This window comes from Malaclemys terrapin, chromosome 3 (assembly GCF_027887155.1).
Source record: "Malaclemys terrapin pileata isolate rMalTer1 chromosome 3, rMalTer1.hap1, whole genome shotgun sequence".
NCBI classification, from domain to species: Eukaryota; Metazoa; Chordata; order Testudines; family Emydidae; genus Malaclemys; species Malaclemys terrapin.
In genome coordinates, this window is record NC_071507.1 from 139855910 (window position 1) to 139869905 (window position 13996).

Sequence of the window (13996 nt, forward strand, 5' to 3'; positions counted from 1 at the left end):
TGACTGTCACGTACACTGCTTTATCTGTTTGACAATCAATCTCAAAATACCTTTTGAAGCCGATGTAGTAATGAGATCAGATTGCTGCAGTGCACGCTGTTACGGGCCTTCTGAAAGACTGATCTGCTATCTGTAGTTAGTGTAGAAAGAGGGCAACCCTTAACTGGGCAGAGGAGATTTTAGCTGGCACATCTTGAGTGTTTTTGTTGACTGACTATGCTTTGTACCGTCAAAGCTAAACACTCTTAACTATTATTCTCACCTACAGATTCAGTGCGCACTCAACTAGAAGCTGGTGCTGCATCGCTGAATAGTTTCTATTCCAGTCCCCACTCTGCTGCAATCAGTAATGTGATCAAGTTGCTACAGCCAAACATGACAGGTACCTTTGCTTCCTCTTCCTCCTCTTCTCTCCCCCCTCCACCCCTCCAGTCATTTGTGCATCCTGTTTTTCTTTTAAGGAGTGAAGACTGAAGGCAGATTATGTTCTGAATGTGTCACAGCTTCTCTGGGAAAATCTGCTTAACAAAAATAGTTATGCATTATGACTCTGAAAGTGGAACTTGCAAGTTGGGTGGATTGGTGATATGCAAAATATTGTGAAGTTCACTGGAATTAGCCTTAAATTGGAGTGTGGTTCCTTCTGAAATATTTTGAAAGTGGTTATACAGTACATGTGTGGCACTCTTGGTTGGAAGTAGGTAATGTTGAAAAACGTGGTTAGTATGTTAGGGTAACAGGCCACTCCACCTTGAATGTCCCCTAGAATATGGGCTACCTACCTATGCTAAACAGTCTGCTCCACCTTGTGTTTAGCTGTGACGCTCTGAGTACCTTTCCCACACCTGAGAAAGAGCTCTGTGTGGCTCAAAAGCTTGTCTCTCTCACCAACAGAAGTTGGTCCAATAAAAGATATTCCCTCACCCACCTTGTGTCTCAGTGAACATTTGGCATTTACAGGAATTCACGGACAAAGAATGGATAGATTTCAAAAGAATGATAAGGAAATGGCTTTAATCTAGAGCTGTGCAAGGTGAGGCCGGGAAGTGCACCTCCTTAGGAGTAATATGCCTTAGTAAGGCATGCCTGTTGGGATGGCAAAAACTTTCTGGAGCATTGGAAATTGCTGTTATCCCTAGTTTGTAGATGGGGACTGGGGCACAGACGTTAAGTGACCTGCCCAAGGTGACACAGGAAGTCTGTGGTGAAGTAGGGAACTGAATCTGAAGTGCCCGTCTGGTGCCCTAACCAGTGACCACCTCACACTTACCACTGTGCTTCCACGGCCTACAGTCAAATTACTGCTGCCTTCTACGTGGGTGCTCTGTGGGAAGGGGCTTTCCCACTGTACCTCTCTTCCTCTCACATGGCTGCACTGGAGCATTGTCCCATCCCCAAAATTAAGAAATAGTTGAAAGAATAGCTGACCTCATGAGTCTTATTTCCGTGCTGAAATTGTCCATTGCAGTCGGTGATACCCCAGTTCTGCTAGTGGTCTCTCTCATTACATTTATGGAAATCACTAATCATTCCTTGGAGGGGTGGAGAAAGAAAAGCAATACCATTTTTATTTGGCAAAACACTGTCTTTCTCTGTAACTGCTTGCCTTACCAGATGAACACGTGTTGCCGCTGGATCCAAGATGGAATATGCAGTTTTTGAATATCATTAGAAATTCAATGAACTTTGACACAGAAGTGGAACACACAGATCAACTTTTTGTCCTTCTGATGTCTGTAGCAAACCGGTGGGTTAAGAAAAATGCAGATTGGAAGCCTGGTGGCTTGTGAAATTTACATTGTGATTCTAGCCTATGCTGTTGTGATTATTGCCAATGTTCCTGCTGAGCATTTTGCTTAAAATTTGACAGATAAGGTCTAAAATGCTAGATATTGATTTTTTTGGCTATAACATTTGAAAATCTAAATCTTCAGCACCTGCTTTTGCTCTTGGGTTACAGACAGGCAGGAGACTGCCCCTCTGCTGATGGCATAGGGGAAGAGCACATGGTAGTTAGCAGCAGTTGTGCTGGAATACTCCCCCCCCCCCCCCAAAAAAAAAAAAAAAATAGAACCAGGGGAAGAAGCAGAAAGCATGGGAGTGGTTCTGTGATGCTACTGACTTACTCAAAACACCTTTTTGTAGGAAGGGAAGGAACTAGTCTGCTACTATTGTTCTTCGTTTAAATAAAAAGGGGTGAATGGGCAAGTTATAAAGTAAAACTGAGTTCAGAGTAAAAAGATGGTTCTTGCCACCTGGCAAATGCTAACTTCCCACATAATCACCTATAGTTGCATGGATTCTGCAGCATAATTGCGGAGTACCTTTCCTTTTGAGGTATCCAGTCTAAGCTGTGAATAGACAGAAAAATATTTTTTTGTGTTCCAGGAAAAGTCTAAAAATTGAATTTTCAATGTAACATCCTTTGCAGGCCAAATTTAAGCTATCTGACATGTCACTGTTCAGACCTTCGATTCTCACTTCAGATAGTTAATACTGAGATATCAAATCTCCTAATATGCTCTGCCCTCCCTGATATGGTATAGAGGCTTTTTAGCTGGTCATGTCCAACTTCTCCTAACGCCCTTATGTTGTTTTTAATTCAGGGCAATATTATTTCTTGACCGGGAAAAAAGAAGCTATATTGAGAAGAACTTGATTACTAGCAAAAAGTTGAGAACTAGTGCCTTAAGAATGTCTCTAGAGTTCCATAAAGGTAGGACTGATGATCTCATTGTTTCTTTTACTGCATAATATGTTTAATGAGTTAGGGCTGGTCCACACTAACCCCCCAGTTCGAACTAAGATACGCAACTTCAGCTACGTGAATAACGTAGCTGAAGTCGAAGTACCTTAGTTCTACAAGGTACTTACCGTGGGTCCACACGCGGCAGGCAGGCTCCCCCGTCAACTCCGCGTACTCCTCTCGCGGAGCAGGAGTACCGGCGTTGACGGCGAGCACTTCCGGGATCGACTTATCGCGTCTAGACAAGACGCGATAAATCAATCCCAGAAGATCGATTGCTTACTGCCGAACCCGGAGGTAAGTATAGACGTACCCTAAGAAAAGAATAGTAATGTTCGATAGGATTCAGTTATAAAAGCTCAGCTACCCGAAGCATGATTTTATACTGCCCATTGTATGTGTGAAAGTTTTATACGTTTATGTAAGGCATGCAGACCAGAGCTATAGTAACATAAAATATTACTCTAGTAGAGTAGGTACGCCCCTCTAGTAGAGTAGAGAATGTGTGGATAATAAATATGTATGTGTGTAGAGAGAGTGATATTGCATGCCCTCATTGGTAACTACTATAAAAAGGGTGTTTAGTGGAAATTGGAAAGTAGTAAAGCTTCTTCCTTTTGGTTTGCAACACGAGCAATGTGCATTTGTAGTTTAAGTGGAAAGACTTGATGACAAACACCAATCAGGTTTCAGAGTAGCAGCCGTGTTAGTCTGTATCCGCAAAAAGAACAGGAGTACTTGTGGCACCTTAGAGACTACAGTCCACGAAAGCTTATGCTCTAATAAATTTGTTAGTCTCTAAGGTGCCACAAGTACTCCTGTTCTTTTTGCAAACACCAATCAGTGTCTCATACAGCAACTTTTAGGCACTAGTATTGTGGTTTTATTTTAAACAGAGTTCTAAATTGATATTAAAATTATTTTATTAAATACAGCATCATTTTGTAAAATCGGGTTAGTAAAATTGGCATTTACTCTGCCTACTAGATTTTTAATCATGTATTCTGTATTTTTGCCTAGCCAACTGCATAGAGCAGGTTTAATGTAATTTTATTTGTGCTTCTCCAGAGAATGCATGGGCAAAAATTGACTAAATATCAAAGCTTACATTTGTTCTGTGGTCTAAAGACCATTGTCCTTCTGGATCACTGAGAAACTGCAATAAGTTGACTTGATGGCCAGATGAGAAGAATGACAAATGAAAAGAGGAGGATCTATGTAGCTAAAATCTGCTGGGTCTTACCTTTTTGATCTGTGATGCTGTCACTTCCCCAATTGACAATTTATTTCTTGTCATGGTATCATTGATTATATATGAAGAATTCCCCTTTCTGAACTTTCCCAGTGTAACACACACACAAACTGTTTCACTGCTGGTGGCACATGATCTCACTGGATGTATTTAACTCCCCTGGCAGAGAAGAAATTAAACTGCATGTAATAAAGGGAAAGAGAGGGGATCTGTGGCTAGTGATTTTTTATATCAGGAAAAACTTTAGTTTCAGTCCTGCAATTTTATCAGTTTACAGTTTGCATTCCACCTCAGAAGAAAGTCGGTCACAACATGACTTTCACTTCACAATTGCCTTTAGTTGACTGATCAGTGTTGCCTCCATATTTGCAGTATTCCCTAGCCTACCTACTTAGAAGTAATAGGGAATGCTGCAGATACTGAGGAAATATGTAGCAAGTAAAAACTGTGAAGTTTTTAAGCGGTGACCGCAGTAACTGGGAGATATGGTGGCCAGAGATTAACTCTTCTGTGTTACTTTGTGTAGACGGAATATTATAACTTTTACCCCTTTTTTTGTTCTAATCTTTAAATCAAGATCCAGGGAGTTATAACTCTCTTCCACATGCTATTGTGGCCAATCTTGCTGCTTTCTTTGAACTTTGGGATTCCTTTATGTTGCACTGGGTGAAGTCTTCTCAAGTGACCTTAACAGATGACAATGTACATGAGGTGAGTAGAGTTTTTAAATTGCTCTAACTAGAATTATTTAGGATCCAGAATTCTGGAGGAGCTTCTCCATTTTTAGTCCCATGGACTCTGAAATAAATGGCAGGGTTGTAGTTAGAATGTGGAATGTGATCGTTTGTACAGTGTCAGGTATAAGGGGTTAAGCTGATCTGCAAATTTATAGTAAACTGTTGTGTTCATTATCCACCACTCTTTATTCTAAAACAGTGGTTTTCAACCTTTTTTCATTTGCGGACCCCTAAAAAATTTCAAATGGATGTGCGGACGCCTTTGGAATTCGTAAGCATGGTCTGCGGACCCTAGGGAATCTGCAGACAACAGGTTAAACACCACTGTTCTAAGATAGCATGTAGGTTTTCAACATACTTTCATTATTCCCTTCACCTCAAACAGTTCAAAATGCTTTTGTTAAAATTTCCCACCACACAGATCATCGTCAAATCCCTTCATTGGCTTCTTCTCACTTTCTACATCAAGGCCAGGTTTCTCATCCTCTCATACCAGACCAAGTCTATTTCTTCTTACATCTCTGCTCTCATTTCTACCTACTTAACACCCCCAAACTCCCTTTTAACATAGCCTTTGTGTCTTTCACTCTCTCTTGCCCTCTCCTTTTTCCATGCCACTTTGTATACTTGGAATTCCTTCTCCCATAATGTGCCAAACAGTTTCCCCTGTTTCCATCTAGTTTCCATCTAGATTCTGTTTTAAAGCCTCTTGCAACAAAGCCTTTTAAAGTCAATCCACAGCAATAAATGTGTTGCTTTAAAGCTTTACCTTCTTCATCTCGTGTGTTGTCCATATCTAATTTAGATTGTAAAATCCTTGAAGGAGGTCCATCTTGCTTTGTGCTCTGTTCCATACACTGATGGGGATCAGTTAACAATGGATTCTACAGTTGCTAGTATTTTTAGAACACCTAGGTAAACCTGTTGAGGACAAATCTCTTGATTTAAAACATAATATTGTCTAATTATGAGAGCAGCAGAGTTAGGAACATCAGTGCCCCAACTACAATGCAAGATGTACTGTAATATGCCAGGCTTCAGAGATGGGAAGGCTATAACTTTCCTGACTTGCCTATAGATCTTCTACTGCTTGCTGTGGCGTGACCGGTTTTGGGCAGCATCTGACACTCTGACGGTGGATTCTCCAGGCTTGGCACTCCTGTCGCTTCACTGGCACTGGGTTGTGAAGCATTTAATCAACAGAATTCCCCAGATGCTGACTGGACATGAGCAGCACAGGTAGGTTGTTTAGCTCGTACATAATGCAATTAATTGGAAGGGTTGTGTGCGCACACACCTCTCCCCCCCCCTCCCCGCCTGGGGCCCCTTTGCTACATATGTGGCCATATTAAACAGTTACGTTAGCGTTCTTTTTAAAATACACCAGCTAAAACTGATAAGATTCATTTACTCTGTAAGCACAAGTATTGATGTTTATGTTCCACTCTCACTGCAAGCACAAGTGTATTAGCTGAATGAGTTTGTTTTAGAACTTCTGACATTTCTTAGCATTGGCCCTATCCTCAGTGAAGATGTACCTATGTGTAATTTTCTCCAGCACACTTTTTTCTTCTATACTCCACCAAAAAATGGAACTTTCTTGTTCTTATTGCATGTCCTTTTGCCTTTACCCTCTTGAACTTGTTGAAAACTTATTTCCTTTCTACTTGAAGGGTTTCCAAGGAAATTCAGTCTGTTTCACAGCAGATTCAGAGCTGTTTGGCCAGTCCTGCTGGTATTTCTGTTGGTGTAAAGAAGCTGCAGAAGTCTCTTGGGAGACCTCTTCCTTTCAAGGTACATTATTCCATTTGTAACAGAATGTTTTGGACAACTATAGCACCTTGCTTCCAAGGATGTCCAAGTACATTACAAACATTCCTTAAGGCTTGCAGCAAATCTCTGTAGGGGTCTTGTACTATTATACTCATTTCCCAAGCCAGCAAATGGACACTCTTATTTCCCTGGCTTCATAAGCACGACTAATGCTAATTTTAACATTTTTTTTTTATATGAATTTCTTTCTGAAATGTATCAGCTGTCTAAATTAGTAACAACCTTGTTGATGGATTGTCCAGAGAAGCAGTTCTTTAACAAACAGCTTAGGGTGTTGCATGAGTATCGAGATATTTCTGCTGTAAAGTAGTCCTGGATATTTGTGAATTTCAGACTAGGCAGAACAAGGGAGGTACATCCCCCAGTGTGAACTGCACCATGCCTTTTCAAACCAAACCATTGTTGATAGATTTTAGTGTTGGGCCTAGTTGACAGTTTTACCTCCAGGCCTTTTGAAAAGGGAATTTAGGTTTACTTTTTAGGTTAATTCTTTCAGCAGTTTATCCTTTTATAGAAGTGACATAGGCACGTAGGAGCCTAACTTTACTGAAAGTCAGTAGGTCTTAGCTTTCGAAAGGCAAAAAGGTATTTAGGCACAAAGGCACCTAAAGATTCAAGTAGGTGCTCGGTGGGATTTTCAGAAGTACCTAATGTGTCTAACTCCCATTGATTTCATTCCTGGTAGGCATCTATCTATATCTTTAGATTTACAATCTGGCCCTTGGGCCCAGATTTTTAAAGGTAGTTAGGCACTGCTGCGCTCCTCTGTGCCACGTGTAACTGGTTTAGGCACCTACATTCCTTTTGAAAATGAGACTTAGGCTCCCAAATAAGTTACACATTACAACGCAATGCCTAAATACATCTAAAAATTTGGGCTTGGGGCCAACATCATGTTTGAAAGTGGGATTTGAAAGTTGGGTACTTTAAAAAAAAAATTTACCCCCGGTTCCTACTTGGCTGCCTTCATTCAGTCTAATTTCTGCCTCACCCTCACTTCCTTTTGAATAGGTCATATACCCAAACTATTCACACTGATAGTACTCAATTATCAGGATTCCTGCAGTCTCTCTCAATCTTTTTGGGTTCAGGCCTTGTAAACCTTGATGGCCTGTTGCGACCCTGTAAATATCTTTAGTACAAAAAACATGGATTACCAAATATTTCTTAATCACAATACATAATATACACAGTAATGTAATAATAAGTAAATAAGTATTAAATAAATACTCTCTGTGTACCAGATTGGTGGCTTCTGCTGCACCTGTCTCCTGGGGCTGGCTGGGCTTGACTCCCCGCTCCGGGTGTTGTAACTTCCAGGATCACAGCGCTGCTCAGGTTGGCCCAGCCCTTGTAATGGGGGCTGGGCCAAATTTGTGAAAGTGACATTGCAACTTGGTGCATAGGGTTGCAGCACCACCGCCCAAATTTGGGCTGGCCGGACCCTTGTCATAATGATGAAGGGGCAACTGGGCCAATCCTGAACAGCACTGGGATCCCATGCACCAGGTTACAGTGCCTGGAGTGGAAAGCTGAGCCCAGCCAGCCCCAGGGGACTGGAGCTGAAGGACCTGCCCCTGTGCAGGGCCGTCCCTAACCATTTGGGTGCCCTACGCAGCCCCCCTGCAGGGGGACTGTGTGGGGCCCCAGGGTCTGGGAGGCAGGAGCTGTGGGGGGGGCACTTTGGGGGGCCCACAGGCCCAGAGTGCACCCGGGGTTAGCGGGGGGCCCAGGAGCAGCCTGCCCCACTTCCCTCGCCCCGGCCCCAGCCGTGTCACTTGGGGGAAGGGGCTTGGGAGAAGGGGCTTGGGGGAAGGGATCCTCCTCTTCCTTCTCCCTCTCCCCCCAACCCCCCCAGCAGCGACGGGAAGCGGAGCAGCCTGGCTCTACTCCGCCAGCTCCCAGCTGTGGCACTCCGCTTCCTGCCGCCAGTGAGAGCCTTTCCCCCCTGCCTTCCTTCCCCCTCACTGAGCCTCCTACGAGACTCTTTGACACTTTCTGGCAACCCAATTTAAGAAACCCTGATTTAGAGAGCTGCCATTTAAAATTGCCTTCAGCTGTCTCCAGTGTTCCCCACCCAGCTTCTTTAGAGAGAGATGCAACACTAACCACTGAACAGGTGATGCTACCTCTTCAGTTGTTAGATTACGAGGCATTTTCTGCATTCCATTGACTAGTATTCAATTGCCTGGGGAAGGAGAGTCCATCCTTCCAAACTTCCATAAGCAGCTAATGCATTAGCGCAATGAGCTAATATGAAAAGCATCATGGTACATTTTCAAAGCAGGGTGTAGAAAGACTTAACAGTGTAAACTAGTTAATGTCAATGCAGCGCTGGCATGTCTTTGTAAACACACTGTCATACAATTGTTAACACGTGGTACATGCCTGACGATCAGCAAGAGATGAACGTGTTAAATAAAAGTATTAAAACGTTGGGAAAATTATTTTACCTTTTCCAATTTGCACAAACTGAATCTTAAATACTAATCCATTGGCCAGTTATCTCAACATATCCATCTTTGTAATGTTGGATTGAACACATAAGGGAGATGAAGCATTAAGAATTGGTGTTAAGTTGTGCATAAAGTTGCACACCATTTGCATGTGTAAGTACTCTGATTTAGAAAGCATGAGCACAATGTTAGTGGGACACTGATCATGTTCATTATGTCATTATAACCTTTGAAATAAAAACTATTGATTGTTTAAATAACTTTTCTTGTTGTTGTTTGTGTTTTGTTTTTGTTTTTAAACATTTACAGGATAAACTGGTGGTGGAGTCGGTTGCTCAGTTGAAAGAATTCTGCAAAGCACTCGACATCCTGGAGATGAGATCTGCCTTTGGAGAAAGCAGATGGCAGGACGAAATCTGTTGTCTGAAAACTGCTGCCACTGGATGGGAAATAAAGAAAGCACTGCTGCGGGCCAAGGGCCTGGTTCTCAGAGCTAATCATTTAGAAGATGTTAATTCAGGTAAATAATTTGCCTTATATGTGACAGTCAAGTACAGTCAGAAGCACAGTGTCAGAACATCTAGCTTATGTTTATTTCATCCAGAAATATTTATCTTTCTCATTTGTATCTGTGTGAATGAGCAGTTCCTTTCAGATTTGCTGCTCGGACTGTTAATTGATAAATATGTGTTTATGTGCATTCATGTGCTTTTTATCCCCCATTTTACAGGTGAATTAAGGACGTTTGTGAATTTACAGTGTTCACACCTGAAAGCAGGAGGAGTTAAGCTTGGTCATCCAGAAGAGATTCGTACTGAAGACACTGTCTCTAGTCAGTTGGACTCTGCCTCATTAATCCAGCTCTGTAGTAGGATTCAGCTGTGGCCCGCAATGGAGTATTTGGCAGTGCTCTGGCAGTACAAACTGACAGCAGATTGTGTAACTAAGGCTTGTCTAAGAAGGTGAGGGAAGAGCAGGGTGTTTTTTGTTTGTTTTTTTTTTTTTTTTAATGAAATTTAGAATCTGTTGTGCAAAGTTATGAGGATCAGTGAGCTACTTACCTTTGCTTGCAAGTCAACATATATCATTCTTATCTATTTGCAAAACCACATTTCTTGGGACCTAAAGCCAAAGTGAAATGTCTAAGGAGTTGTTTAAACTTGAGTATTTTCTAGCTTTTGTCCCATCGGCTCTTGGGCAGACATGGGATTTTTATCGAAGTGATTATACTAAGGCTACGGCTACATTATGAGCTGGGGCCGGGGTGGTGATTCCCTGCTCCGGTACATATACTCGTGCTCGCTGTCTTTGAGCTAGCGCGAGTATAAATAGCAGCATAGCTGTGGTAGCCCTGGTAGCAGCAACAGAGGCATGGCTGAGCAGTGCCAAGTACATACCCACTGGTTTCAGGCAGGTTTGTACTAGGTACGGTTCAGTGGTGCCTCTGCTAGAGCTACACTGCTATTTATTTTTGCACTAGCTTGATGAGAGCTGGCGAAAGTATGTGTTCGCAAGCAGGGGACTCACCCCTCAGTTTGCAATGTAGGCATAGCATAACTGTGCTATTCAAGCCACCTGGAATAATATATTTAGACTATAAAAAGAAATATTTTTATTAACAGTAGACTGGATTGTGACAGCACCAGAAGAAAGCCCATGGTTTTATACAGAGTTCTGCTAGGAAGTAATTTTTTTTTTCTAAGCCTGCTTATTAGTCCTTTAATTCTCAATCCTCTGTCAAGCCTTCATGGTCGTATTCTTGAGCTCCTGCAAAAAGTTCAATAAGAGCTTGAGAAGCAAGAGATCTAAACACCACAATGAGCATCATTGAAAGGGACATATCTACAAGTGTAATTTGTGCAAACAGAAAATATAAATATATATATTTATATATATATATATAAGTAAAATGTACACACCCAGTTGGCTATTTGAATTAAATTACCGTATATACTCGATCATAAGCCAGTTTGTTTATAAGCCGACCCCTCCCCTCCCAAGATGGATAAGTAAAAATGGAAAATTTTTATAACCTGTTCATAAGCCGACCCTATAATTCAGGGGTCAGCAAACTTTGGCTCCAGGGCCATCAGGATAAGCCGCTGGCGGGCCGAGATGGTTTGTTTACCTCGAGCGTCCGCAGGCACAGAGGTAAACCTAAGTAAACAAAGTGTCCCGGCGCGCCAGCTGCTTACCCTGAAGGGCCGGGACAGCAACTGGTGGGGAAGTTTTTTTGGGGGGGAGAAGCTGGGAGTCAGAGGAGTAACCCCTGTGACCACCCCCCACATGACCCCATCCCTAGCCCGGGACCCTCACACTCTCCCTATCCCATCCCCTCTCACCTTATCTGGGGAGGACCAGGGGAGGATGTCTCTGACCTGGCTGGAGCTGCTTCTGCAGACCGGGTGGCAGGGCCGCAGCCTGCTCTGGGGGGGCAAGGCTGAGCGGCATGACTGCAGCCTGCCAGCCCCAGAGCTGCAGCTGCTTCGGAGGCTGGGGGGAGAACAGCGTGGCCAGAAGCGGAGAGAGACTGACCCTGCCTCTTCCCTTCTGGCTCTGCTGGCTGTGCTGCCTCTCCTTGCTCCCTCTGTTGGGGGGAGGGGCTGTGTCCCACCTCTCCCTCTCTATACCCATTCCTAAGCTGACCCCCTTCTCTGGTGCTTCCCTTTTTTTACTAAAAAAATTCGGCTTATGAACGAGTATATACGGTAAATATTTTCATTGTTTCAAGTGGCTAAATATAGGTGTGCTTTATGACTAATTACCAATTCTTAGAAGAAAGCAACTCTGCATTATTGCATTGCTGAGAAAATGAGGTTTATAGAGTAGCTTCCCTAATGGAGCTTTAAAAAAATCTGGTGCACTCAATACAGTGTCAGGATTTCAGTGAAGGTCATGTTTTTATAAAAGAACAGTAAAACGAGATGGGTGAAATTGCCTCTAAATGACTTGTTTATGGTCTCATTGAAAAAGTGTCACATAATTAATTTTGAACCCAGGAATATCCTGTTTCACACCTCTTTGCTACAGTCAAGACATTATTTTTTCTCATTCAGTTGTGCATTCAAGTTGCATACTATGTAGCATAGTTTTTTGTTGATAGTTTTTTTCTTCAGCTACAGGGAGAACAGCAATCAACAGGTATGCATGTGTTCAGAGCTAAGTCAGTATGTAGCTTTTTGCCTTAAGCTGACGCCAGCTGCCTCTCAACATCTGTATGGACTGTGGCACTTGTTACATCTTGATAAGGTAAGGACAAGTTTTAGTTTAATTTAGGCTTGCAGAAGTTTGTGTTCAAACGTCCATGAATGAGTGTTAATATCTGTAACATACTACAGATGACCCCCGGGTTATGCAAACCCAACTTACGCAAATCTGCACTTACGGAAAAAGTTCCGTAAGCTAGAAATAGGGTTGTTGTTTTTTTTGTTTGTTTTTCTTTTGTTTTGCGTAATGGTCGGGTATACGTTTCCGATTTACGCAAAATTAGAGCTACGCAAGGCATTCCGGAACGGAACTCTTGCGTAAGTCGGGGAGCGTCTGTAGTATGCTTCCTGTGTCTAGTTCACAGGTTTGCAACAGTAATAGTTCCAACACATTTTATTACTTGGGAGAAATGGTAGGCCAAATAAAAGTTGTCAGCACAAAAGCAATATAATGGCAGACCTATAAAGCAATCTCAGGTCTAGCATTAAAATCTGTACATCTGTATGATACTGTTCCCATTAAAATGGTACGATACACCGTTGAAGGAAACCAACCAGTTGACTTACTGTAGCCCACCTAAATTAAGACAACATGTAATGGTTTTGCTTTGTAGATAGATCAATCTAAAACTCTTGTCTTCATTTCTATGACTAATGTGTATATATAATATAAAACATTTTTTGCCTAATCCTGCAGTCTGGAATAATGTTGTGTGGCCTACTTTTGTATGTCATTTTGCCTACATAGTAGGTAAATAGATTATAGCACTTCTGGCTGGTTAGAATTTAACAGTGACACGAGCATGTAGCTCCCATGGGCTTCAATACACCAGCAAGTTCTTAACAAGTACTTTTGGCCAGATTGTCAGAGGACTTTATCTGTTCTCTGGGCTTGTGGAACTCTGCGCACCATTGTGCAAAGTTGCACAGTCGCACAACAGAGGTTATGTTTGGAAAACTTGGCCGGTGACGTTATCCTTCACAACTGTGTGTGTGTGTGTCTGTGTCTGTGTGTGTGTGTGCTTGCGCGCAGGGAAGGGAGAGAATGGAAGCTGCTGCTGGGCACAGACACCTGGTGGGAAGCTATTGTGTAGGAGTGTAGTTTTTTTCAGAGGAGATGTAAACCATACTCTATGATGCTAAAGAAGACTAAAGGTGATAATATCTCCATCAGAAAAGAATTTCACACATACATTCTATTCAGTGTTTTTTCTCTTGTTTCAAGCATAATAATTTTCTTTCGATGCCAGTAAATTATCTTAGGAGACTTGAATTTTTTTTCTCTCTCACTTTTAGGTATCCCATGAAGAAATGTCTCTTCTGTGGTCAGAACTGGTCAGTAGCGTATTAGAATTCTTCTGGCACAGTACTGTAACCACAGATCCGGAGTACTGGTTAACCTGGAAGCCGCTACCTGGGGCAGAGGAAAAGAAAATGCCTAAATCCCCTATGTACCGTTTCATGAAGGTTTGTGTGTTGTGGCATAATTGGATAGCTAGACTAAGATAAAATGTCTATTTTTAAAATAGTTTTGCTAACAAGTTTTAGAAATAAACATGTTTTAAAACTCTAGTATAGACAAGACAAGCTGTTCCACTCCCAGTATTTGTTAGCTGGTAGAGGTGAATGTGAGCATGTGCTGTGTGTGAGAGAAAATCTGGAGATGCTCCACCATTTGATTTTTTTTCTAATAGTTTTGCTGAAGTGAGCAATTATCTTGTAGTTTTGGTAAAAAGCCTTTCATAAAGCTTATCTTTGTGTAACAT

The 13996-nt window shown here is 42.1% G+C and overlaps 1 protein-coding gene across 2 annotated transcripts in view; it reads left to right on the top strand.

Annotated features, from left to right (window-relative positions):
• MDN1 (midasin AAA ATPase 1) overlaps nt 1-13996 on the top strand; it is a 187992-nt gene that overhangs the window by 110645 nt on the left and 63351 nt on the right. Inside the window, exons 50-59 of one of the 2 annotated variants that reach the window (XM_054022038.1) lie at nt 269-382; nt 1615-1747; nt 2607-2716; nt 4576-4709; nt 5814-5974; nt 6409-6529; nt 9334-9544; nt 9755-9986; nt 12141-12273; nt 13527-13697. In XM_054022038.1, coding sequence (XP_053878013.1) covers nt 269-382; nt 1615-1747; nt 2607-2716; nt 4576-4709; nt 5814-5974; nt 6409-6529; nt 9334-9544; nt 9755-9986; nt 12141-12273; nt 13527-13697 — 1520 coding nt within the window. The remainder of the gene's footprint in view (nt 1-268; nt 383-1614; nt 1748-2606; nt 2717-4575; nt 4710-5813; nt 5975-6408; nt 6530-9333; nt 9545-9754; nt 9987-12140; nt 12274-13526; nt 13698-13996) is intronic. The other variant, XM_054022040.1, reaches the window with a different exon arrangement.